Source organism: Electrophorus electricus, chromosome 26, assembly GCF_041902795.1.
Source record: "Electrophorus electricus isolate QZ-2024a chromosome 26, ASM4190279v1, whole genome shotgun sequence".
NCBI lineage: Eukaryota > Metazoa > Chordata > Actinopteri > Gymnotiformes > Gymnotidae > Electrophorus > Electrophorus electricus.
The window spans coordinates 12,064,856-12,092,728 of record NC_137522.1 but is presented as its reverse complement, the minus strand read 5'-3'; the positions used below and the strand labels follow the sequence as shown (position 1 = coordinate 12,092,728).

Genomic DNA, 27,873 nt, shown 5'->3' with positions numbered 1-27,873 from the left:
GGTTGTATAAGTGACTGTCAAATACCTCACTGTCTCAGTGTTTGCCCCAAAAACAGTCATCCCAAGAGACCTGTGGATTAAGGGCTGTCATCTCTCATTAGGGCTGTGCAAGAAGAGATTAGAAGTATAGCAGAAGGATGGGAGCATTGTGGAGGCTGACTGAGACTGGTTGGCATTTCAAACCATCCTCTTAGGGAAGTGTTTCCCTTCTCGTACAAAGGTGTGTTAGTGTCTGTGTTGATTTGGTAGAAGTGTTGTACACAATCTGAGTGATTTTGGATTTCAGCTTCCTCAGCAGGTGTGATGTACCTGCAAAGTGATCTCGGATGTTTTTGAGGAGGTGTTTTTGTTTTTCTTGTGTGTGTCTGTGTCTGTGTGTTAGAATCCAGTCCTGGGGTCACATCACAACAAATGTAATCATCTAATTAACAATCCCATCATGAGCTAAAGGGGATTTGTGAAAGAAGTTCTTATTTATGGAAAACACCAAATCCTGGATTTTTATTTTCCTGAACGATACATATGGTGCTAACAGTACTCTTTTCTCTCTCCATCTCTCCCTCAGACACCTTCTATTCCCTTCTGTCATTCACACTCAACCACACCCTCTCGCTTTTCGACCTCGCCTATGAGCCAATCGCGCGAGAGGCCCGCCCCTTAGTCATCACCCTCTACTCTGACCTCGCCCTCTACCTCTACGGTGATGCTGGCATCTCTATCGAAAGTTCGGTCCACCACTTTTATGACGTCCTCTTCCCACTGGTCTACCGCCACCTGGTCAACCCCGGCCTGCGTTCCTCCTCCTGGTCAGCAGAGGGCGCCGAGTGCCTCCGTGCCACGCGACCCGACGTAAACCCGTTCGGGCCCCACCCTCAGGTGCTGGCTCAGGGCTTGGCCCAGGCGCTAGCGGGCGGGCGAGCCCTCGCCCGGGCGTTGGCGGCAGGTGCCGACGTCCTGAATGCCACGGAGACGGTGGGCATGGCGAGGGAATGTGGCCGGGCCCTGGTGCGGATGCACTACTGCCCGCACTGCAGGGGGCTGACCCTGATCCGGCCCTGTGGTGGACTCTGCCTGAACGTGATGCGCGGCTGCCTGGCCGGCCTGGCTGAGTTGCAGGCACCCTGGAGCCGCTACGTGGCCCTGCTGGAGGGGCTGAGTGCGGCACTGGCCGGAGGCCACGAGCTGGAGCTCGCCCTGCTGGGGATACGCGAGAGGATTAACGACGCCATCCTGAGTGCTCAGCTGCACGGGCCACACCTCAGTGCTGTCGTGAGTCACTTGGCAAAAACCCCAGTTAACACTACAGCTGGATCTTAATACCTGAAGTTTTCATATCACATCCAACAGAACACAAATAACTGGCATTAATAAAGCATGTGTATACTCCACATAATCCTAATTTAAAGGTATAAATACCAAAATGACAAAGGACAGTTGACAATCTAACTCTATCTTCTCTTTATTTTTTGTCATAACAGTTGCATGGATATGATTCTTCTTCATTTCCCACTTTGTCCCAAATACCTCCCCCCCTCCGGCCACTCCATGTTTTCTCTCTCTCTCCCATCTTAAGAACACCTGATAGATATCGAAGGACTGCCCAGTGTTGTGGAAGCTGAGGCAGAGCCAATTATGGACTGGCTCAGAGTCCTTAAAGGCTGGACAGAATCACTGCCAGCTTGTGGTTACTGCATTGCTCTTTCTTTTCTGTACTTTTTTATATAACAAGTGCTGTTGAATACACACCCAGCCCTGACCCACCCGGGCCTTTGTTGAGCACGAGGAGAAGGGATCATGCACCTCATATTCAGTATATGGGACATCCGTATTCATACAAGGATTGGGCTTTCTGTGACAGCTTGGCTTTGAGCTGACTGGGCTCTGGTGCTGACAGCTGTGTGTGTGTGTGTGTGTGTGTGTGTGTGTGTGAGTGTGTGTGAGTGTGTGAGTGTGTGTGTGTGTGTGTGTGTGTGTGTGTGAGGGTGTGTGAGGGTGGATTAAGTTTGAGGCGCATTCTCACAGGCCCGCCTGAAAGGAATGTAGACCTGCCCGTCAGAATGGAGGATATTATTACCTAACCCACTCCACCCGCTAACCCCCTACGCCCCTCTCATCCACCCCCCACCCCACAATGCAGCCACATCCCCCTCCAGGCTGCTGAGATCGAGTGCTGCTCGCTCGCCAATGCTGCGTGGCCGGGATGACTTAGAGTTCACCTTACACAAGGTCGGAGCGTCAGGGCATGACAGACAGCGGGGTCAGTTTAGGATTAGTGCAGAATCACTTGCGCAGGCTGCATTACTGGACAACCAGCAGTTCCACCTTTGAGAGTGGGGGACGAGTTAGTGGAGATCCCACCCAGGGTGGATATGTTCCATGGGAAGATGGGCATGCTTTTGCCTGCTAACTGGTATGGCATTTATGCCTGCTGGCAGATATCCCTTAGATCTGGGATCTCCTCCGCCCTGATCCTCGGTTTGGCTCCAACCCATACGGAACCCTTCTGAGTTAGCTAACTAAAGAATTATGAAGAGTCAGGTGTGCAACATATAGGTTAGAACCAAACCCTACAGAAACTTGCTACAAAGTTAAAGTTGCTACAAGCTGTTGATGATTCAAGGATATCTGGGCAAAGTGGGTGTTGGAGCTCAATGGTGTAGCAGTGTTCAGTTGTGATTGTGTGTAACAAATGCAATACGGAGAATACAAAAATACATGTTGGCACATTGGGTGAAAGATGTTCTGAGTGTAGGAAATTCATAGTAATATGGGCTTAATGTCTGCTGGTGAGATAAATGGGACGTGGCATTGTCGTGCGTGTGAAATCCACAATGGTCTGATCACACGCCTCTGTCCAGGCACACTGGCAGTTGTTTGGGTGATGTCTGCTTCTCCTCGGACCCTCTGTCCTGCATGCAAATTCACCGCTGGACAAAGGCAGCTTCGGCTGGCTGGACAAACCCCTTCCCAAGATGCAGTGCACCAAGCAGGGGGCCGCAGTGAGGGAGGATAAGAGTTTGGATAATCCTCAGATAAATAAGGATCTCTGGGGGAACCCCCCCCCCCCGTCCGCATGTACAAACCCACACACACACACACACACACACATCTATACACAGATGCTATTGTTGCAAATTTTGCATTGTCTTTACTAGGCCCATGGAAAGCAGGCTGCATCCCATCACGTTGCTGTGGTTAGGAAGTGATGATTCATGATCAGTGAGGAGGATCATCGATATTTGCACTTTCATATCTGCTGCATCCAATACTAAAATATATATTTTTCAGACTTAGAAAGCCCAGTATCAGCTCAATTATAAAACATTTTTTAAATGTTTGATATATGGAACAGGAAAACGTAGTGTTTTATGCAACTAAAGTCTGCAAAACTAAACTAAAGTCATCTGGACATATGAATGTACTCTGTTCTGGCTCTAGTTTAAATGGGCAGTGGTAGCTCAGTGCTTAAGGTACTTGACTTGTAATTTGAAGGTTGCTGGTTCAAATCCTGCCACTGTTGGGGCCCCTGAGCATTGCTCAAGGTGTTCTCTGTCATAATTGTAAGTTGGTTTGCCTGAAAGTGTTAGGTAAGTGCTTGTGAAGTCCTAAGACTGAACAGATCAACCAGAAATCTTAAGCTTGATTTTTATTTCATATAACATTAACATAATGCTACCGAGCCGCTTGTTATCTATGTGGCTGGAGAATTTGCATAACGTTTTTGGAAACAGAACCCCCCCCCCCCACCTTCTCGTGTCTTTGTGGCTGTCAGGTGGATAAGGTGTGCGGTCCTCTGACAGAGTCAGTCTCGTCCACTCGAGCTGATGGTCCTCCCACCTCGACCTTGTCCACAGTGAAGCTGCAGCACCCAATCCCCCCCGCCAGCCCTGCAGGAGGGGCAGACCCTGGGGGCGAACAGCACGGTCATGTCGCCCTCACAAAGAGGTGACAGGCACTTGCTGCATTTGTTTACATTATGTCTAGGTTTCATGCTGTGTCTCATTAGTTTTTGGGTTGATATTAGTTTACATGAATATAAAATGCATATATGTACCATGAAATATGTACTGCTCTGAATCTGAGTAATACTTGTTTAAGTATTGTATGTGAGAATTCAGCCTTCTTGTTTTAAATACATTTTCATTTTCATGAATGTCCTTTGTTAACTGCTCCTCCCATCTTTATTATTGCTGCGGTGTGAAATGTACTGGTACCAGACGGACCTATGACCGTTGCAGGTCCTTACCTCTAAAACCTTCCAAGAATGACAAGCCCAGAAGTCTGAAGAAGCTCTCTAAGTAAGCGCTGACCTCTGCTCGACAGGGGACGTCCAGAGGGCTGTGTGTATGTGTGCATGGGTTTGTGTGCGTGTACATGTGTGTGCATTTATGTCCCCCATAAATCATATAAGATTTCTGTTTAAAACCCCTCTTTATATTCTTCCACTGATTTAATTTGTATTCTTTGGTTGGTCCCTTTAGATACCCGCAGTGTATCCATTGCAGTCTCCTGACGACAGTAGTAATGAGTTTTCATGACGTGAATGTTTCTTTTAGGGAGTTCATGGGTTATATTCAGCGATACAAAGCCTTCTTCTCTACGCTGCCGGAGCTTCTGTGTGAGGGCGAGATGGTGGTGGATGACTACACCTGTTGGGGTGGCGAGGATGTGGTGGAGAGGTACTGTGCACCATCCCAGACGGTCCAACGAATCAAAAATCATTATCTTTGAATTGCCGTTTTTGTGCTGTAATCACAGTACTTTTCTAAGCAATTTGGAGGCAGGGGTGTCTTCAGACTTTCATGCTAATCTGTTGTGTTTCGCAGTTGATGCACAGGTACTGTAATCTTGCTAAAAAAAAGAGTTAATTAGCTCTTTAGTGTTCACAACTAGCTATTTGTAAAGGCATTTACCTTCTGTTGGTTTGCTTTAATGTGAACTAAAAGTCTAATATATAAAAAGTATAATAAAAGGAACTTGTGGAAGTGGGTTAAATCCACATGTTTCCCATGCGGTCTTTTTCTGCGAGGTTATGAGGTTCATAAGACAGGATGGGAATGTGGGTGGGTGGGTGGGTGGGTGGGTGGGTGGGGGGGATAGTTGCCATGGCTTTTGGGAGTCTTTGCCTGGACCTCTTTGGGACAGAAGCTTCATTCAGAAAGTGCTGGAACTCCATTGTCACACAAATGAGATTCCCTGAAAAACACACATTCAAAACAAACATTTGAATATAAGCACTATTTCTGTCTCAGCGCACAGCCAGTCTCTTCTGGTCATGTTCTAGTAGAGACACACACACACACACACACATTCACATGTGCACTAACACATTCACACACACACACACACACACACACACACACACACACACACACACACACACACACACGCACACACACACAATCTCACCACTTGGCTTCTGTCCACCTTATGGTCCCACACACTGCTGCTTACCCCAGGAAAAGTTGTAAACCTTCCTTGGCTGGCCTCTCTAGGCACTGGGGTGATGAAGACAGCACTGTGCTGACATCCCCCGCCGCGCTAATCTTCATGGACGTGTCTTGTTTTGGCAAAGGGGAGAAGACTCAGCTTGGCCACTCTGCGCAGGCTCCTGGCTTTGCCCCCAGTCAGTCTGGTTCAAGGTGGGCTTGGTCTCTCCACTCATGCCCCAGGAGAAATGTCCCCCTATTGTAGCCTCGCTGGCCCTAAGGGGTGGGCCGATGCTATTCACGCTGGGGGCCACTGGTGGCACCAGTGCAAGGTAGCCCTGGAAACAGGATCATGGCGAACTGACAGAAGGGAGCACACAGATGTGACTGAAGTGGAGTCTTAATTGGGATATGTGTGTGTGTGTGTGTGTGTGTGTGTGCATTGAAGAGTTGAATGATATGAATTATTATGCATAGTGATTTATATATGCTTCTTTGATGTTAATTTTTGTCTCTCTTCTGTGGAAGGTGAACTGGTGAACAGACACAGTACACTTGGCCTGGCAACAAGAATTTCTAAAATCCTATTTTTTTAATGGATTTTTGTTATTTCTCATAAAGGATTTTTGCTGTTTTTCTTTCTGTTGTGGTAAAAAAAAAAAGGATCAATGTGTCATTCCTAAAATATTCCCAGAATTAGAAATGGGGGTGGACCCTGTGATTTGTTTCATGGGCTGGGTTTATTAATGAGATGGTTTATGGACTAATGTCCAGCATCTCAGCAGGGAAGTGCGGGTTTGTGACTGAAAGGCTGATAATCCAGGGATACAACAAACCTTAGCCAATCCCTCCTTACACTACATGTGATGTTTGTCTCAGTACACAACCTTCTACTGCTTTATCAACTAGCCAATACTTTTACAGGAAACAGGGAACAGGGAAGAGTGCCACAGTCACCCCGACTCTCAAAAAGGTTCAACACTGCCACCTTCTGGATACCCCTTGACATGCCACATCTTATTCAGTGAGGGGCAACATTTCAGATGCTCGTTGGTCATTTCTGTTTGGTAGCATCAGCACTCAAAGCAGCAGTTTACGGTTTTCATATAGTTTAATTGGGAGTATTTTCAGGTCAGCAGATGTTCTTCTAATGTGCTTGAGTCATGTGGATAACCACAGAGAATTACACATGGAAAAAGTTTAAAGTTTCAGGGGCTTTCCTTCCTGGTAGAATGTGTAGTTGATGCACTGGGTGTGTTCTTTTGTGCAGTACCACGGTAAATCAAAAGCATGTCAGCAGAAGTCGTAAGTGTTTAGCTTAACCGTTTAGCTTCACTGTTTAGCGTAACCACATAACTGTTCAACCATGTCTGATTTGTCCACTGAACATGTGGCATTGCCATGTAAACAGAGCTTTTGTTTTCATTTTGCTCAAGCACCGTTCAGGGCCAAAGTCCAGACCCAAGGCCTCTGCATTCGGTGTTTGCGGTTCTGGGTTTGGTTAGAGGTGCGCCCTCTCTCTCTCTCTCTCTCTCTCTCTCCTGCGTGAAACTGATGCAGTAGAAAAGAACAGCGTTAGAGATACAGGCCCTCTGTTGCCTCACTCATGGCCATCATAACGCTGTCTAATCTCATCCCTCCAGCATCTCTCTCTCCTGTGGCCTCGGGCAGATCGTTCCCTCAGTTACATCTCGAGTAGGTAATGTGTTGCAGTGGGAGACTCTTCGTCCAAACAGAATCTCTCACTGTGCCGCACCTTCTGGTCTCTTCAGGGGATTCGTTTTAAAACAGGAAGTGACATGGCTGTATGCTCAGAAACAGTAGCCAGCTCAAGACCAAAAAGGTTAGCCAAATGCTCAAAACATCCAAAATGATATCGTCCAAAATTTACATGGACGCAACATTGCATATTGTACGCTGTGTATAGCGATTGTGTCAGCGATGCATCTGTGACGATGCTGTTGAACAGCGATAAGAGACCGAAAACACGTGAGGAGACGGGACAGGCAGAACCAGGCCGAACTGTGCAACACAGAGTACAAGTGAAAGGAGTGAGAAGTGTGGAAAAGTTGAAAAAATGGAAATACGAGGAGAGATAATCACGGTCAAGTATCTGTGCCGTGACCAGAAGGCTCAGTGGAAATGCCTTGAGAAGTGAACAGAGGAAGACGAAGAGCAAGATTTGGGGGAAAGGAGATGAAGAACAGCTATTGGCCGCTCATTGCGTATCTTTTCCATAACCTTCTAACCAAACAGATGAGCTAATCTAGCTCAGCGGATACATTTAATTGAGGCTGTGCTCCTCACAGAATGTTCGTGTTTGTGTGTATGTATGTGTGTGTTTCTTGTTTCCATGGGAAAAACAAGCGACCATTAATCAAAGGGGAAGTCCAAACTCTTTAGCTCTTTAGTCTTTAGCTAAGCAAATATTTTTTTCTGTGACTTCTTCATGGTTTGCCTCATTTGAGCCAGTCACCCCAGTGAACCGAGATCAGTGATGTCAGCAAGGGACACGTTGCTGTGAGAAATGTTTTGATGGCAGTAGCAAGCTCATCGCGTCACTTTTACTCAAGTGCTCTAAACGCAGTTATCGTACCTCTGTTTCCTGTGCCATGTCTCTTTCAAATGCATTTGAAGACGTATGACTAAATCACCTATTATGCTGCGTGGTGCGGTCTACATGTGTTGCTGTTAATCACCATCACTCCCAAACCTGTTAGTCGCATGAATCAAGGTAAATCCATTCAGCTCAACACCATGGAGTGTCTGGGGGCCATCTAGATTGCCATTTTCATAATTAAGACTCAGCTATAATGAGGAGAGAGAATTATTCTGGAGTCACTGGATCCTCCATGTTGTCCTTAAGTACAGCAAGGTGTACAGCAATAAGGTTTAAAAGATCATTTCCAAATGTGTCCCTGCTTTTAAACATAACTTTATGACCTAATAGGTATTTAGGTGAATTTCAGTAAAGATCCAGGGTTTCTGTTGGCATAGAAAAAGAATTGGTGCATTCCTTGTTTTTAATATGCTTTAAATTAAAATGTAAATGATATTATTACATCTAGTTTCATATACAGTTCCTTGCTATATTTTCCCTGGATTATTGCCGTGACTTGAAGAGGGAAGGGATACTGATTTTATAGTGAAAACATTTAACAGTGGCAACACACGATGCTGAAAACTCAAGACAAAGGCAACTTTGCAAATTAATAACGAAAGTAAAACAATTATGTGACTCTTGTCAGTTCCTGAATATTTTCTACAATCTACAGTCTCACTCTTATAAGATGGAAGGCAGCCACAGAAGTCCTTCCAGCTGCAAAGAGCCTGGGAAGGTTGGAGAAATCCCTCAGCCTCTGCAGCTCGGAATATCTGACCATATGCTGACTTTTCCACGATGTCGTAATGGTTGCAGTCATCGTGTGAGTGACTGAATGATATTTGTCACCGGGCCTCTTTTGCTTTTTGTACCTTTCAAGGAAGCGCACCGGTGTGGTGTGTAAAACGGCGCGTGTGTCAGAGCTCAGTCCACACCCTGCCAGGTATGCCCCAGTGACCACAGCAGGACTGCCAATGCTCACGGCACTGGGCTTCATCCTGCAGCCCTCCTGAAAACCACTGCACAGTCCTGCACCGCTCACACTAAGATCTTTCTGTCTAGCCATCACGAAATTGTAATCATTGCATTCCTTCTGCCTCACTTCCAACCGCTTGTGCTCCACGGTCGACCTTTAGTTATTATTCCAGAGTGAGAGCATTTAACAGCCATTCTGTGTGTTTAATCAATGCCTTAACCCATCTGACCTTTAAGCATTGCCCCATTGATCACATGCTCTGCTGACCACGGTACTCAGCGTAGCAACCAAACATCCATGGCAACCATGACAATTAAAACCTTTCCTTACTTCACTTGCTTATTAGATACTGACTGCTTTTAATGAGCAACCTGCCTCCTAATCAACTGTTTCCCCTGTGTTTGAGCACGATGACAGAGGTGAGGCATACAGATAAATAACAAATGTTGAAACACTCCTGTAGTGCTCGCAGCAACCAGGCAATATATGTTAGCTTTTCTGGCCCTTTTGCCTACTGTGGATACCTTCAGAAAAGAGAGCATTTTGATTCTACCCTAATTACTCAAGTAATGAAAACATATTTTAAATATGGGCTGGTGAACCAAAATATGGGCTGGTAAACCAAAATTTGGTACATCCGTATGCAATAGAAATTAGTGGGCAAAATCTACCTGAATTGCTTTTCTACATGCTCAGTATTTGACTTCCAGGAGAAGTCGGTCTCCGCGACTCGGTCTCCGCCGCTCAAACAGCTGCTGTGGGAATAGCAGGCAGACGCCTCCTCCTTCCCTGTCATTTACCCTGCAGGATCCTGCTCCATGTACCCCATGCAACGTTTCCCATCTTAATGCCTCTGTAGCTCCGTCACAGCTATCCCTGCTCTGGTGTGCCCTGGGAAGACTCGGCTCATCAGACTGCGTCAGCTGCAAAAACTTGTAGCCCCATAGCCCTCGTGGATGGCATAGTAGGGAATATCCAGGACTTTTCTGATAACTGTGGGTGAAAAGATGGCTTAGTATGCAAGGAGGGATGTGTATTATTTATGCTCAGCTTGCCATGGGATAATTAATTGGAAACAGGTGTTGTTGCATGTGTAATGAGGGGAGCGCATTGCAATCAAGGGTGGCCACGTTTGTAGAGAGTGGAGCGGCGGCGAGAAGTAAAGCTGAATGTGAAATCACTCGTCTGCAGTTCCTATGTAACATTCTCTAAATGATATTAACTAGATAAGTCAGTCATGGACAGTAGTGCTGGTAGCAGCAAAAGCCACTGTGGCGTTGAATTTGTTCTTACAGTGTTTATTTGTGTCCAGCCGGACATACATTAACAGTGTAGGTGTTAATCAGTACCGCTGGAGGTCATTTAACGCTGCATATGTTGATTTAAGACTGCAGGTGTTAATTCAGTAGTGGCAATGTTGCTGTGTTGTATTTGCTTTTCATTAGGCAGTCTGACTAGATTTATTTTCCCCAGTACTGGCCTGGGCTTCCCCAGCAGGGGGCGATGTTGATGGTTTCCCCTTCCCTAACACCTGTTTTAAAGGACATGCTAATTAGCTGAAGAGGTGGGTACAAGAACAGAGCAGGCAGTGCCCTGTAAGAGCAGTCGAGGGAAGTACAGCGACTCTCCAGAACTAGGCTGAAAAAGCTGTCTTAAAAGCCGTAATACAGGCAATGTCGGTGTGTGAGCGCGGTCATTTGCAAGCCAGTTTGTGACACGATAACCATCTTACAGATACTTGCATTAGCTGAGAAGCTGAAGTGCCAACGCATAAATGAGATTATTGCACGTAGCACCAAAATGGACATGCTAGCATAATCTGAGCACAATACTAATTGATATAAATTATATAGCAAAACGCAAGTCTCTATGCATCATGGTGGTTCTTAACTAACTAGTCTGTGATCCCTTTGCATTACAGTTTACAAAATCATAATCTTTGTGTAACAGTAGTTGAATAATTACATTATGAGTCCACAACGCACAGAGAATTAGGACAATACCACAAAATATTTAGCATGCCCTATCTGACAAATACAGAGTGATTTCGTCACAACCTGTCCTGACCTTTTGCCATGCAACACTGTACACTGTAAACCTTTATATATCATACATGATGATATAATGGAAGTACACCACTATCTTTGTGTATTCTCTGTTTAACCAGACATAACCAGATGAAAATAGCCAGACATGTGCTATTGAGTGATTTGAGCAGCAGGCCTACAGCATGCCATAATGTAATTCCATTAAAGTGATCATAGTTGTACTGTAGTTGTAGTTCTTCCATTCTAGGATTATCTTTGTGCTATATTACTCTTGAAAAGTCAGGGCAAAAAAATATAGCACAGAGTGAACCAGAACAAACCCGCCTTCTTGGTGTGTCAGTCCCTCATGCCTACTTAGCTCAACAATGATCGTATTTGTTTTCCTAACATTCAGTACCACTCAGTGAGATGGGCCACTTGATTTCTGAATGCGATTTCGTCATTGTTATTCATTAGACCACGCAATGCCATCATATTTTGTTGTCTGGATTGGGTAATCAGACTCATGAGAAGACTGAATTGTAACTGAATACTGTCTGGCAAAAGAGTAGCCAGACATCAGGTGAAAGAGATTAATAAGAGAAATATGTGGAACTCTCCAAAAAAAGTTCCAGTATCCTTATACCAACCTCCTCCCTTAGTTCACAGGACTAAGTCAGTTTAGACTGTTCATTAGATAGATATGCTGTTATTGAGTTGCTGTGCTTCCCTTTTTGACGTTACTCAGTAACAATGTAGCAGAGCAGCTCATATGAGTCTTATTACCCATGTCAAACATATTCCACTTGCCTGCCCTCAATGGGTCTCCAAGAACAGGCCGTGAGGTCAATGGTTAGATTTGTAGCACAAATGTGCCTTCAGGCTTCATGGTGAGTGAGCCTTTGGACTTTATGCTGAATCATTAAAGCCTCCGAGGTTGCGGCCTGAGCCACATGGATTCCCGCCCCTGCTTCACATGGGTGGGAGTTAATCAGCCTGTTTGCTTGCAGGCTTTAGAAAAGATGGAATTAAGAAGATGATCTCAAATGTTCTGCTTCAGTGGCTGTCATTCTTTTCCTCTCTTGGTTAATTGTGTTACATGTTGGAACCATATTGGTACTTGGAGGGCAACAATCGTAACTGAGAAACCAGCACGTGAACCAACAGAAAACTGTGAAGACACCGTAAGCTTAGTCTCTAACAGCTTTGCCCTTCTGTCTTCTCTGTCACCCCTTCTACTCCTCAGCTACACAGATCGTGTGGTGGGCAGCGGTCTGCTCGCACAGAGGCACAACCCTGAGATGAAGGTCAGAGGTGTGGACCCAGTCCTGGTCGAGGCCAAAGAGAGGCTGGAGCAGTTTAATCAGGTAAAAGTGAAAAACAAAAGTCAAGTCTAATGTAGGAGTGCCTGTGTCGGCCAGGTGCGTTCTGTAGCTGGCTGGAACTGTGGGATTTGAGTGCCAATTCCACATGCGTGGATGACATTGTTTGTGCATAGCTCCTTCTTCAGCAGAAATCAGCTAGGGACGCTGACACAGTTTCACTCGCCTGAAGAGACAACTGGTAGTGATATATAACAAAGAGCAGCGCTGTAAGGAATACCTTAGTTCATGAAGAGTATTTGAACTGGCTGTGCAGCTCTATTCACTGTCTTCGCTTTTTTGGAGTATGTTGTGTTCTAGTAAGTGCCTCTGTTCAAGCCAGTGCAGCGTCCCTTTCAGCAAAGACTTTCTACTGGAGTCTGCTGGAGAAGCAGTGGAACCACCTCCCATGCTTAGAGCGGCTGGAGTGTGGCATGAGCCCGGGATTTAGCCCTCTGATCCTTTTCCCTGAATGTGCTGCTGGGAGCTCTCCAAAGAGACCGGAGCTCTGGCTCAGGCAGCTGGGTTTGGGAGGGGACGAGGGCCATCCGCTTGGCTCCCCGAGGCCCTTTGCTAATGCTGTGCACAGCTCCATTAAAACTAGACGTTCTGGTTCCTCATCATGACCCCACCCCGGGCCTTAGAAGCTCACTGGGCTACTGCTTGCATCTCCTCCAAGGAAGAGCCTGGGGAAGTCCAATGGATTTGGATAAGAGGTCAAGAACGTTACATTACATCCAACTACTCATCTTACTCATCTTTTCAGCTCCACGTACAGACAATTGTACACCTCAGTGAGGAGAGACAGCTTAAAATAGTAGTGTCCTGAATGGAGTGTCCTGAAACACTAGAACATGTGGCCTTGGAGAGTGACAAAGTGGGTGGCAATGGAAAGCGAGCAGTTGCCAGATGCTTTAAAGAGAAACCCAATGTTTGCAGTCAGTGTGCGAGAACAACATGACACTCTCTTAACACAATGTGCTCTTTTCTTGTAACGTTACCTGAGTAACTATGAAACTGACACATCACTTGTTATTGTGCTAGTTGCCACCAGGGTGTCAGTTATGCTTTTAATACCAAAGGGCCTTGCGGTTTTGAGGGAATTTGTGCACCATAGGGTGGTTTTGAGTATCACAGAGGATGCCTTGGCCACGTGGAGCATGCTTCCACAAGCACACATCCAACAGATAACACTTCCGACAGCAACACTACCACACTACAACTCAGACACATGCTCACTTCACGGATAGGTGTCCAATGTTCCATTTTTCACATTTGAGTTTGAAGACAACACACAAACACTTAAAAAAAGATAATTGATCTGAATGCAAATTACGCAAAAAGGGTGCTTGGAAAAAGCCTCTCATCCGGCAGCTTGCACCGCTCTGTGTTAAACGCTGCTGAGAGTTGAGTATTTCACTGCTCGCTCCCAGGGGCGAATCCTCTCCAAGTGCAGAGGAAATTTATGCCCTGTAAGGGCGAGTGTACCCGTAAGGACATTACTCGTCTCTCTCTGCACTCGCCCCACTGCCATGAGTGGATAATATGATGTAACTGCACTTTTTTCCCAGCACAGTCAAGTTATTTATGGGAGCTTTTACCAAAACAGCAATTAAGAGTCCCTAGACATGGTCTCTGAACTGCTGGTTTATTGATTTACCAAAAGCTTTTGATATGCTGTATTATTTATCTGGTGCAGCATGTGGGATCTTGGTCTTGATCGGTAGTATCGGTAGTATAAAGATTCCCTGTGATGTAGTCACATATGTATTCATCTATTACCTCAACCAGGTTAGCCCGAGTAACTACACACTCAGGATTTCTCATAACCAGTCCATATATATTTTATGGAAGTTCTCCTTTTCCTTTAAACTATGACTACTCTCTGGTTTATTGCTGGGGATCTGTTCTGCAGGCACTGCTGTGAGCAGTTTGACTGTGTGCTATCTGTCCCTGGGTATGGGAAGATCGCAGCTCGGCTGACATGCCTTCATATAGTTCTTCCACAGAATTCCGCCCACATGTTTCTCTTAACAGATGATTCCATCCCTACACAAACCTCCCCCTAAGAGGAAAGAATTTGCCATAATGCTTCACACGTTTACAATGTGTTTGTGTTCATGAGTTCATGAGAGAACAGTCATTGCTACCAGGTTTGCTCGGATCTGAGTCTACCCTGCACCTTGGCCTTCTCCTCCATCATCCTCACTCGTTTCCTCAGACCGTCTGAGTCCCCTCTTAGCCCAGTTGATAGGAGTAGTCTCTCAAAATGGGCTGGTTGTCAAGGGAATGGGGTTTTGGCAACAAACCCCTTTCACACGCAGCATGCTGTCAGATCGATTTGTGTGTGCGAATGTTGGCCGCTTTCTCAACCAGACTATACTGAACCATAATAAATCCATTTCTCACTACTTTAATGCCTAAATACTGTAAATATTATTATTATTATTATTAAAATCATAACTGAACTGCAAAATTGAAGCAGCTACTTAGCTAAATGACAAAACAGTCAGTAAACGTGGAATTATAATAGGTATTTCTGCATTGTTTCATCTACAATTGTCTCCCTCTTTTGCTTGTAGGACAGTCACATCCGGCAGTGTTGCCATGGCATCCATTTGACATGTGACATAATTTATTATACAGTAGTTAATGACCGAGGCCTCTGGACATATGAGGACAGTGGGAGGACTGTGCAAGTTAACTGCCAGAAGTTCCCATCAAGTCCATTTGGGAAGATACTTACAAATTGAAATAATTATTTTGTATAATTTAAATAATTCAAATAGTCATTTCGTATGATGGGGTCAAAGCATTTGTGTTCTGTCCTGTATGCTATTCCTGGGGTGTCTATATTAAAGGTATAACATAGATACCAACTTAGTAACTGCATATGTGAGAAAAGAAGTATAATAAATCACATGATTGTTTTTAGCTGTTCTTTTATATCTGATATCTGTTCTATATTTCTGTGTTTGTCTTTCTTCTTTGTGCCACTACATATGTTGAGAATTCTGCTGTTATAAGAGTGGAATTCACACTCGCGCATCCTTGCCTGTCTTCCCCTGTTGCTGTTGCTATAGCTGCTATTACAGATCACGAGCCATGACACCTTTTTCTGGAAGCCTCTGTGTGATCACGCATGGTTATTTAGACAGCCTGGGAGGTTTCAGTTCACTTACCTGCTTCAAAGAAACTTGCAGTCGTGAGAAATGAAGCCCGGCGATGTGCAGAAAAGAAACGGCACACCTTTTACGAGCTTTTATTGGAATTTTAGCATGAAGATTAATTGTCAGAAGACAGTTTGGATGCAAGCCAAAAGCAAATCCATTTACTGAGCTTGAGGTGGTGGGAAGTAAGGCTACTTAGAAAAGCAAAATTCAAGCATCAACAAAATATTCATTGGCCTTAGGACATATTGCCAATGTTAGAAATTCCCTTTAATAGCAACACATCACCCTTACACAGGTACTACCCAGGAGCCTGATTGCAGGGCACTTTTTTGAGTAGCTGGAGGATGTGTTGTGATGTTTCTGGTTTGTTCTTAGGGGATATGGCATGAGACAGGCCTGGGCGTAGACCTGCACGAGCAATTGGATGCTGGCAGCGGCAACACCATGGAAACCAGTGGCGAATGCGATGATGAAGATGGTTGCCAGGGATCAGGAGAGGATGAAGATGCACCAGGTGTGTCTCTGTGTTAAAATTTTACATGTTAAAATGTTGTGCCTGCAACTTTCGACAGGATACGTGCTGAAAGAGCAGCTTCAGCTCATGTACAGCTGTTGATTGTGCTAGGAGCAGCAATACACCAGTGATCTCTGAAAGGCCCTAACTCTTTCCAGACTTGCGTGATAATAAGCATACTATTGCGTGCCATGATGCAGAGGGTGGTAATGGAGATAATCTTCTGTGAATTTCTTCTCTTCTTGGAGGGAGAAAGTAACTAGGCTTCTTCAAGAGTAAACACTGGGTACAGCTTAGAGGCCTGTCTTTAGAGGGTAATGGATGTCAACAAACAAGCTTTTATGGAGCTGTGGATTGCCCCGCCCCAAAAAAGGGGGTTGACCACTTTAATAACCATTGTTATTGGTCCAGTGTCATGCTAAATGTGGTTCTCCTATTAAGTTGCTGACCAAGTATCTCAGTCTATTGTTTGAGAAACCAGGTTATAAACACAAACAGGAATTTTTTTTTTTTTGGTAGAAATATTTAAAATATTATAGGGATATTGTGTGCTTGCAGTACACTGATCCTATCTTTGTTCTCTTTATTGTATTATATATTTCGAATTACAGTATTAACTTTACATTTTCAGTAGGGGACTGTTAGATTGCAGATTCTTGCAGCATTGATTACCTGAGGAACTTCACAGTAAACACCAGCAACACCAGCAACACATATGTTAATAAAGAAGAAATAGTTTGTTTGCAGATACAGTTGTCTAACAGAGAGAACTCAAGCAGCACATGATGATGCACTGTATCATTCTCTGATGATCTGGTAGCTGGCCAAACACTTTATACAGTTCTAGGTGGGGATGTTATAGATAGGTGAGAAATGGGGCCCCAGATAATCTAGATAGTTGGTGGTGATTCTTTAAAAACGAAGCAGTGTCTCTTCCTGCCAAATATTGGAATTACAGCGAGAAGCGAGAAGATGAATGTGAATAGGGGAAAATATACCCTAACAGGGACTCATACGTTCTTTAGAAGTTCTTTCTTAAGAAGAGGCATTTGCGGTCACTAACTGACTCATTGCTGATCCCATTGCTGAAACACACATTCACATGAGGTCTCAGGGAGATAGCTACCAACCTAGGCATCTAGCCGAGTGGGATACACAAAGCGGTTAGCAGTAAATGCAGCAATAAATACATTTAAAAAGCAATAAAGTAATAAAAGGGTGGCCAGGGAACATTTGGTGGAGACAATTTCAACTTCCACCTCTAAAAGAACTTCTACCAAGTGCCAAGCTAGGAAAAGGACATTGACTCTGAATGGACCATGTTCAAATACTCAGTCCTAGATCCAGCTGCAAGAAAGCGCCTGCCAAGACACTGGTGAACACCAACCATATGGTGAGGACAGCTTGCAAGTTGGAGAAGGAGTAACTTTTTCTTGAATAGATCTCTAAATTAATTTGAGAGGTATCAGAAAGACAGCAGCTAACGCAGTTGCTGAGACAAAAGTTCGCTCTTGGGAGGAGTTTGGAGAGGCCATGAAGAAAGACTTTTGGGTGTCCCCAAAGATGTTCTGGAAAACTTTGATGCCTCAGATGTAGAAAAGCCAGAATCATCCAAGCCAGTAGAAAAGCCAGAATCATCAGGGGTGGGGAAGTACTGACCTCTATTGGGGATATTGTTGAGCAGTGAAAGGAACATTTTGCAGAACTCATCAATGCCAAATGCGGCGGACATGACCTCATGTCAGGAGGCAGTGCCTGACACCGATGGTGCTTCAAATTCCATTTCTATGGATGAATTCACCATGGCAGTTAAAAAGCTGTGCAGTGGTAGGGCAGCAGGAGTGGATGACATTTCACCAGAGACACTATAGGCATTGGACAGGATCAGGGTTCTGCCATTAATATGCCTTTCCAATGTTGGATACACATGGACTGGCAACCTGAGTGGTAGTCCCTATATTTAACAAAGTGGACCAGAGGATGTGCTCCAAATATAGGGGAATCTATATGGGAATCCCACATCTGTCTGTTAGTTGAACCTAGGATATAGGAAGAATAATGCAGTTTTCACCCAAGTGATGGAACAGGGGAACAGTACATTTCAACAGCTTTCAGCTTTGTGAGGGCATCATGGGAGTATGCCACCTACATGTGCTTTGTGACCTTACAAAAGGTATCATCATGTGGGAGGTGAAGCAGGATTATGGACAGTATATGGTACGAAGGCAGTAAAAGCTGCATTTGCATCTTTGCCATTATATCAGATTCATTCATCGTGGGTGTCGTCTCCACTTCTATTTGTGGTTTTCATGGACACGATATCAAGGTGCAACAGAGACTGCAATGGTGTCCAGTACGGAAGCGTAGAGGTGGCATCTGTTATTTGCAGATGATGTTGTCCTCTTAACAGCCTCTGAGGTGGACCTTCATGTGAAACAGCTGAGATGAAAATCAGCACTTCCAGGTCGGAGGTCCTGGTATTCTTTCAGACATTAATGAAATGCTCCAGTCAAGTGATGAGACAAAAATTGCCCTTTGTGGAGGATATGAGTATTTTGCTCAAGAGTGATGAATGAAAAATGGAGCATAAGATTTGACAAATGGAACCTCACTGTCACTAAATGCTTCTGTGGTGGAAAAGCAAGGAAATTCGTCCATGGACATAACTCTTTGTGTACTGGTCAGTGCTCTCCTATGACCATGAAATTTGGGCAGTGATAGAAAGAATCATGATGGGTAAGAGTGGGTGGAAATGAATTTTCTCTGCAGGGCTGCTGGCCTCTCACTCCATGTTAGAATGTGGAGCCTGGCAATCCAGGAAGGTCTCTGAGCAGAGCCAGTGCTCCTGAAAAATGAACTATGTTAGTTGAGTTAGTTCAGGCATCTCATATGGTTGCCTCGTTGTTGGCTTCCACTGGACATGTTATAGGCATGTCCCATTGGATGGAGGCCTAAAGGCAGGCGCAGTACGTGCTGGAGAGATGATATCTCAAATCTGGCTCGGGAGCATCTAGATGTCTTACAGGCGGAGCTGTGTTTGGCCTGATCTTTTTTTAGCTTGCTACCACCACGATCCTCACCAGGAAATATATAAGGAAGATAATGATGATGATGACAAAGTGGGATTTTTTTTTCACCTGAGAAGAATGACAGTTGTTCTCCCAGTAATTAAATAGCTAAGTAAGTAAGTAGTTATACAGAAAGATTACATTCAAGAATGATTAGTTTCACTAATGTCAACTAGAGGCTTTGTTGGAGATAATTTTTGTTAGCATGCTAGCCAAATTGCCAGCTTTTAATATGGGATGTATCTGACAGCTTTAATGGCGATGAGGATTACTGTAATTATAATTAATCTACCGTGTACTTTTTTTGCCAAGCCTGAAAAGGAAATACATTTTTTGCTGCTTAGGACTTGCAAATATAAGCATCAGTTATGTAAGCGACACAAAGGTTTGGTCACGTTTTGAGTTACCAACAATTTCTTGGATGTAACACTGGTTTGTTTTATATGAGTGACTGCATCCCCACTGCTTAAATGCACATAAAAAGATCTATGAAGAGCGCAGAGTACAAAGTAGACTAATATTTTAGCACTCTATGCAGATAACAGGCCTGTATGAACTGAGGCAGACCTGTCAATTTCAGATGTACTTCTGGCCCTTGCATGACTAATCCTGTGCGATGGATGATGGTGGTCCTGTGAAACTAGGCTTGCTTGTTTAATCTTGTTAATCATATATTTAAAAATACAGTAGCCCTCATATATTCAAAAATGCAGTAGCCCATGTAATAGTTGGTCATGTGTAGTCATCCAAGAACTATTTTGTATGCCACTGTCAATAGACAATCAATGACTTATTTACAAAGAATAAATCTGTGATATTGATCTGTTATGTCAGGTTAGGCTACCGGTCTTATTTCTTAGCTTTACTCAGATTTAACCACTGACCCAGAAGCAAACCAGTGCAGCACATGCATATTCAGCAATACCTTTAGCTTGGTGATGGTCATAAATAACTTAAATTAGGGTGAAATCTTTCAAAGAACTGTAATAGCTCCTCACAAGGACATTTTAAAGATGCTCCTCACAAGGACATTTTAAAGAGCGCAAGATTAATTAAAAGGTCGCCGGACATGATTTTACTGTAAATACAGAAAGCTGAGAGTGAGAAGGTCCCAGAACAAGGCTGCAAAAGAACACTCTGTGAGGAAAGAATCACATTTCTGCTCATCTCCACTGCTTTTCATGACATTGGTTTTCCACTGCTCTGCTGTGTCAGAACTTTCAGAGACATTTTTTCCAGCGCTGCTCCCAAATTAGCACCCAGTGTAGATGTCAGTTGGTCATCTGAGCCAGCTGGATGGTCCCATTGAACTATCCCATTTCAGCAGATATCAGTGATCACTGAGGCTACTGTAGATTTTTTTTACAACATAATTAGAGGTGTTTGAATAATAAATGGCAGGATACTGTATCTGCCAAAACGTAATGTGCATGATTGCTTTTCTGCCTATAACTGGTTCTGGGGCAATTATGGTAGTCACCATTTGAAACTCAAAAAGAAGGGTTATATAAACCAGTGGTGAAGCACAATAAGGAGGCAGTCAGGCCAGGAAGGGCCAATAAAACCACATTCAAGCTGAACAGGATCCTAACAACAGTTTTAGAAAATGTGCATATCATATAACATTTGAATATCGCGTTGGTTAATGCTAAATTGTCCTTTATTTCTAGCCAGCAACTAAATTTAGTTACTCTTCACTGTTTCATTAAGGAGAGCAGGATTTCTCTTTTTTTCCTAGGCAGAATGTTAGGCCAACAGCAAGCTTCCTGTTTCCACTCACAGCTTTGTTTAGACTCTGGCATTTATATACACTATACTTAAGACCTACTAGCACACCAAGAAAATATGCATGGGTCTTAGTCTCCTTAAAACCACACTCAAATGCTAATTTCACCTCTTGTCCTTCCTATTATCACTCAATATCCCTCATCTGGTTGTTCTTTCCATCTGCTCTGCTCTGTACAATGGACGTTCATGCTCTTCTTTTGGTTTTTGCCTTACTACTCTGTAGAGTTGTTCATGCTCGGATTTCCTCTCACCTTACCCTCGCAGCTTGTTTCCCCTTGCATGATTTGTTTTGTTTCACACACAATGCCCCTATAATAATAAAATCAGCGCTCTCAGCTCCCACAAGCATCAGTCAACACCGATTCAGCGAGGACAAGCGGTAGCTGACTGATGGCTGCAGAGGCCTGAATAGTGTGGAGATCACTTCACTTAGGTGCAGTTTCACTGGCAGTTTCATCACAAGCTTTCTGATGCAATCAATCAATGACCCTCTTCATTTCAAGGGAAGTTGATTATCTGGGCTAAAGCATTCTGATATTGTCCACGCTCCCGTCTGGCTGTCATGAGTGCGGAGTGCACGGTGACTAAGAGATTACCTCCTTTTCACTGGTCCGTTTTGTTTAAATCCTGAGTGCGATTATTGTGCGTAGACAGGGATGAAAAAACAGAGTAAAGTAGTATTTTGTTAGTTTTACAATAACTCTATGCCTCTGGCTGTAGCATTAGTGAATAAATTCTCTCCTTTGGATTTCACCTGAGATTACACAATGATTGATTGTTTCACACACGACAAAGCACAAGCCCCAGAGCTGGTCTGACTCCTCACTGTCCGTGTTAATAATGTTAATAGACACAAAGTCAGGGACCTGCAATGTTTACTCACTGACACACTCCCAAAATACAGCCCCCAATAAAAAAGCTTGGATGGTTCTAGTTTGTCTTTGTACATCCCCCCCCCCACACACTTTCCACCACACCCCCTAAGACTCCTGATGTAGAGGCAGATGTGGTAGTTAGAGCTTAACTCTATATATGAATGTTTATAGAACTGGTGTCTGATAAGTACTTGTTGAGTCTGAAATCTGGAAAATAGTGTAATAAAATGTAAAAACTGGTTGTGTGTGTGTGTGTGTTTGTGTGTGTGTGTGTGTGTGTGTGTGTGTGTGTGTGTGTGTGTGTGTGTGTGTGTGTGTGTGTGTGTGTGTGTGTGTGTGTGTGTGTGTACGTGTGCATGCCCACTTTTTGTATGTTTGTGTACACAGTGAGAGATAAACTACACTATGGGTGAGAGGGATCTATATAACCATTTAACTCCTGTCAAAAGTCAAAATTGCTCCTTCTCTAGCAGACCCCAAATGGAAGCCAGGGCTTATGCCTGACACTTTTGTGATTAATTAGGACACCGAGTAGCACTGGGTCTGAGGGTGCAAGACCATAATTCACACTGCCAGCTAAAGAGATTCCTTGAGCCTAATGGAGAAACTGCAGTTTAATAACACATGAATATTTGTATATATAGAGTACATCACGGAGGTGTTTGTATATGTGTGTGTACACAGGATTTTGTGAGAATGTACATGCATAGATTGGTTGGTTTGTGTGTGTGTGTGTGTGTGTGTGTGTGTGTGTGTGTATGTATGTGTGCACGTGTCTATGTCTGTGTCTGTGTGAGAGGTGGTGGGAAAGAATATGTGTGCATTCCTTTTTCTTTCTTGGGAATTGTGGCCTGGATAATGAAGAACTCATTACTGATTCAACTAGGATTGCTGTGAGACAGATACCTCTGCCTGCCTCAAGTGGAGGTCAAACAATAGCACAGTGTGTGTGTGTGTGTGTGTGTGTGTGTGTGTGTGTGAGAGAGAGAGAGAGAGATATAGTGAGAGAGCAATTAGAACAATACTCTCTTGTTTCAATTCCCCATATATTAAATCACTTAGGCAACATTAGGCAACATTATATTTAAAAAATCACTTCTGTTTGCCTGGCACATACTGGTGACTGACTGCTCTCATATTGACTTGGCATTCCTGTCTGTCTGGCATGGTAATTACCAGATTAGATTCCCAGCATCAAACACCTGAGCAGGCATGCTTTGACAGCATGGTAAACTGTGATTATGGTGACCTCATTCCCAGTGAATGTGCCTAACACACAACTTCACTCACCTGTTTCTCTGCTTTCTCCTTGACCTAAAGCAGTTCCATACAATAGAGCAGGGGTCCCCAGCCCTGCTCCCAGAGAACCCTGCAGTGCATATATGATGCACCTGAGTCAACTTGTTAGCTGAGAGCAGAGCTGTTTGTGGGTTGAGTCAGGTGTGTCAGAACAGGGGAGCTGCTGTTCAGGGACACTTCTGGAGCAGAGAACAGCCCACCGGAGCCCTGAGTACAATTCTGTGGCTGCCGGGTGTGGATCTGTCCTCTGCTCCCTGCTCCCTCCTCCCCAGCTGACAGAGGGGGTGGAGGGTTTAGTTAGGCTCCCAAGGGTCCCAGTAGGCTAATGGCTAATTGCTAATCTCTTTGTAATATATGTTCATAGTTCACATAATGTCGATTTCCCCATAATCCACTGCAGGTCTGTGCTATTTTGAGATCTGGGTGGTGTTGTCAGTTTGGCCTATATCTAGTTTGTTATGTAGTGAATCATATTCTGGTTCATATTTGGTCCTGAATTTCTTTTCTTCTTCTGGTTTTTCTACAGATTATGAATTTACATTAAAATATGGCAATGCTTGATGCTTACATTTATGTTACTAATGCTGTTTGGTTAAAATGCAGAATTTAGGAATTTAGTAGCTCTGTGCTACACATCGTAGTGCCAGTAACATTACTGGGGTTTTTCCCTCAATCGAAGGGAAAAATATTTCTTTTTTTATTTTGTATGTAAACCTTTGCTCTTCATGTCATTCGCTGTAAGCGCAAATCTAAAGAAGGCAGATTTCATCTGAATCGCTCGAGCAGTGCCGTAGTCCTGCTGCGGGTCCCTGTAGAGGGTCCGGGCCATCCTGACAGTGCTTTGGCACCACTGGCACGGCATCCGTAATGGCATTTTTGCTGGCATCCTTCAACATCTGCTCAGATTGCTGTGGGTGTGAATGAATGGGTGAGATGTTGTCTGGTCTAATGAACATCAAGGCGTATATTTAGCCCGTCATTGCTTGTTTAGCGCTGTGCGGTGGGTGGACATATTGACAAAGGGCCTTTGTCTCGTATGTCTGTCTGTTGCTGTGGGTCTTTTCACCGATAGGCGTTTTTCATGTGATCCTGCGGCAAAGTCAGTGCTGGGCAGATCCATGTCTGCCACATTCCAGCTTTGACACTAGATTACAGCCACGATCCTCAGACGCACATTACACACCGCAGTCTTGGGGGTTGGCAGGTGTTTCATGTTTTATTTATTTATTTTTTTGTTTGCATTTTCTTGGCATAAACAACAACAAAAGAAATTGTGAAAAGATGAAAGCCCCCTACACATTAATAAGCTAGTGATAATCAGTACTGTTGGCGTTATGCGTCACAGCATTGATCTCCTGCGTCAGCAGGCATCTTTCCCTTTCTCAGGGTTTGCTATGTGATTGTTATTGGTGGTTGCTTGTCTCAATTTGTCTGATGGTCTTTGTTTAAAATGATCACCCTCTGTGTTCTGTTCATGTGTCACCTTTTCCAGACACACATTGTTCCTGTGTTTTTTAAATAAAAATGCGCATACCTGTAGTGAGTAAAATGTATTATACAGATTCATCAAGACAAATACAGTTATTCTGCCCTGTAGAGAGCTATGAGTTATTCATCGCATAACCTGGCAAGATGTCAAACAATACTTAAGGGGAATAAAGGGTCTGGATCTGTGTGTGTGTGTGTGTGTGTGTGTGTGTGTGTGTGTGTGTGTGTGTGTGTGTGTGTGTGTGTGTGTGTGTGTGTGTGTGTGTGTGTGTGTGTGTGTGTCTGTGCATGGATAGGTAGTAGCAGTGCACACCACACACACACATACACCCATACATCCATGCACACTAGTCAATGCGCAGCAATCCTTGTTGACACATCTAAAGTGAATCAGGATATCCAGGAACATTTCTTACACTTTACACAAATTCAATGGTTTCCTAACTGCAATATTTATATATTGTCTATGATCCCACTGTTTCGACAGAAGTGAACTGGCATGTTCACACACCCAAGCGCACAGGATTAAGCGCGCACATTATCTCCATTACACCTCTCCATCCAGCACGAGGAACGCCTCGGGCATTTCTCCTCTGGTGTGATATGGATCGGATAAGCTTTCTGTTCTCATCAGCGTACAAGGCTCCCCTCACCTAAGATTGCAGATAAATGACTCCTTTGTGCATTGTGCAAATGGCACAGTGGCTATTGTGCGAGTGCCTGGAGTCGAGTTGCATGCAGTCGAGGTGTGTCTGCTCCTCCGTTGTTTTCCGTCTCCTTCCCTCCCCGCCTTACTTCGCTCTTTGTGTCTGAGGCAAGATGATTGCGTCCCATGATTCTGGGTCTGACGGCCAGGGCCTCTGTGCAGTAGGAGGCAGGGTTGGGGTGTCCACACACCCCGAGATGAGGGATGATACCACAGTGTGCTGCAGCACTGGGAACATGGCTGACGTCCAATGGTGCACAAAGGCCAAAACTATGGATTTAACCTCATTCTTGGTTTAAGTAGATATATGAGCACATGTTTACAAAAGGACCTAAATAATTATTACTGGGCCAGTTTCCTGGGCAAATTGTTGATTCACCATAGAAATGCTTAGAATTAATCTTGGTCTGGGAAATCAGCAGGTAGCATATTTTTCAAAATAAAAATATAATCACAGTTTACTGTGCTAAAATTATTAAATTTTGTCAGTCTGGTCATCATTCCAAGTCAGTAAGGTGCTAATAAGATGATTCCAATATGGTGGTTTGGGAAAACAACATGACACAGTTAACAGCATATAACTGTGTATGGTAATGAGAACTGGAAAGTACACATGGACGTGTGTGTTAGCATGCACATAAACACACACGCACAAACAGATGCCGGCACAGTAACCCCGACACATACACTGTGTGCACATGCATGCCATCTATTATCATATAGTGACACAAACATGAAGCAACACTCCGAGTGTGTGTCCCCTCTGTGACTCTCGGTGCTGGGCTCTAAGCCTCTTGGTGATCTATGACTCTTATCATCTGCTGTGCATTAGGCATATGTTAAGTCCCGCTCCCACACCAGTCTCTGAGACAGTCCATAAAACCGCAGATGTGTGTGTGCGTGTGTGTGTGTGTGTGTGCGTGTGTAGGAGATGCTTTTGTCAGTGTAATTAAATCAGGCTTGCTGTGATGCAGTTCTCTTCCTCCACAGTAGTGCTCAATCTCAGAGCTCTACCGTGCATCATAGCAGGCTTAAAAGCAAAAACATTCTGACCCTTGTTGACATCCGTGACTGCTATTTCTGTCCCCCTCTCCCTCTCTCTGCCCCCCACAGGCGGGCCTCTCCCCTCCTTTCAGCCTCCTGACTTCAGAGCTCGTCCGGGGATGCCAGCTTCGGCAGCGGCGCGCCCCGAGGCCGCCTCCCCGCTACTGCTCTCCCTCCCTCTCCTGCCCCTGCTGCTGCTATCCTGCCTGGGCCGAGCCTCCGCCTGACACCTGCCCCCCATCAGCCACATGGAGGATCAGGGGCAGGAGTGCTCGGGACACACTGGAGGACTGATGTATGCACTTGCACTGGACATCCCCCCCCCCCCCCCCCCCGCTAGCTGCTCTCTGCTGGCTCGCCAAAGCCCGAACCCTTTTGCAGATGAAGTTCTTCATTTTTTCCTTTATTTGGATGGGGGGTCGTTAGCGTTGTGTTGTGAACAAATGCTCATTTGCTGTTACCTGCTTTGTAGAGTTTTATTTGTGTCTTTATGTAGTGCACTACCTACAGAAATATTAACTCTGGTACATGTGTTCCTACTTACTTAATTGTCACCTCCTTTTCTGAAATTTACATACGAACTCTTTAGTGTTAAACTGTCAGCCCCTGCCAGAATTAGTGGCCATCAAGTTTGGGAACAACCTCTGTGCTATAGTAATCCTTTCTTCAGCCTACCCTTGCTCCTGGAGATCTGCAGAGTTTAGAGTTCAGATTATTTTAAAGATAACATCGCTGCAACTCCACCACACCATTACTTCACAATACTGTACAGGACAAGTGGTAAGTGAAGTTGTTCGCTGTACTCCATGGGTTTGTATGGCCCTATGTATGAATTGTATACAAGAAATTATCGCAATAACAATGTTTAGTCTCATTTTCATTTATATTAGTATACTTATAAGACTTAATGAGATAAATGAGATAACATAAATTAACGTATTTATGGAGACATCTATAGTATGTATACAAAGCAGGATGGATTTACGTGACGCGAGTAACCAATATAAAAAGATAAAGTTTTTTGACTACGTAATATAACTCATAGATTGCTGAAGCAAAAAAAAAAAATGTTAAAAATGTCCATAGACAAAACCTCATAACACAAAAATGACTGCCACTTCAGTATTTCCAATCTTAAAGCGCTTCTGTCTTTTGTTCTGCACACATGGGTTTTGACAGCACTTACCGGCATCCCGCACTACCGGTAACGCGTGACACTGACGTGGCCACTCTCGGTGGAGCTGCTCCGCGCGCGAGTGTTGACAGTAAAGTGTTATGAGGTGCTCGCGCGTAAGTCGATCAATAAAACGTGTCTGATTTCGAGAGCGTCCGCGTTGCCTCTTTTTTTTTTCTTTTGCGGCCCGCGAACTCGCGGATTTGTTTTCTTGCTCACGCGTCTACACAGTCCTTCCTGAAACATAAGCCCTTGTTATCAGTCTCTCCGTTCTAGCCGCAGCTCTTCTCAGCGCACCCCAGGTATCAGAGAAACAACTCAGGCCAACTCGCCGGCGTTTGGTCCATTA

At 44.4% G+C, this 27,873-nt stretch overlaps 1 protein-coding gene across 3 annotated transcripts in view; it reads left to right on the top strand.

Moving 5' to 3' along the window:
- gpc5b (glypican 5b) overlaps positions 1 to 27,673 on the top strand; it is a 35,668-nt gene extending 7,995 nt beyond the window's left edge. For 2 of the 3 annotated variants that reach the window (XM_035523406.2, XM_081708416.1), the window contains exons 3-9: positions 566 to 1,269; positions 3,773 to 3,945; positions 4,218 to 4,298; positions 4,557 to 4,679; positions 12,281 to 12,401; positions 15,944 to 16,082; positions 26,420 to 27,673. In XM_035523406.2, coding sequence (XP_035379299.1) covers positions 566 to 1,269; positions 3,773 to 3,945; positions 4,218 to 4,298; positions 4,557 to 4,679; positions 12,281 to 12,401; positions 15,944 to 16,082; positions 26,420 to 26,577 — 1,499 coding nt within the window. In that variant the 3' untranslated portion in view covers positions 26,578 to 27,673. The remainder of the gene's footprint in view (positions 1 to 565; positions 1,270 to 3,772; positions 3,946 to 4,217; positions 4,299 to 4,556; positions 4,680 to 12,280; positions 12,402 to 15,943; positions 16,083 to 26,419) is intronic. The other variant, XM_027005550.3, reaches the window with a different exon arrangement.
- Positions 27,674 to 27,873: the final 200 nt, after the last annotated feature.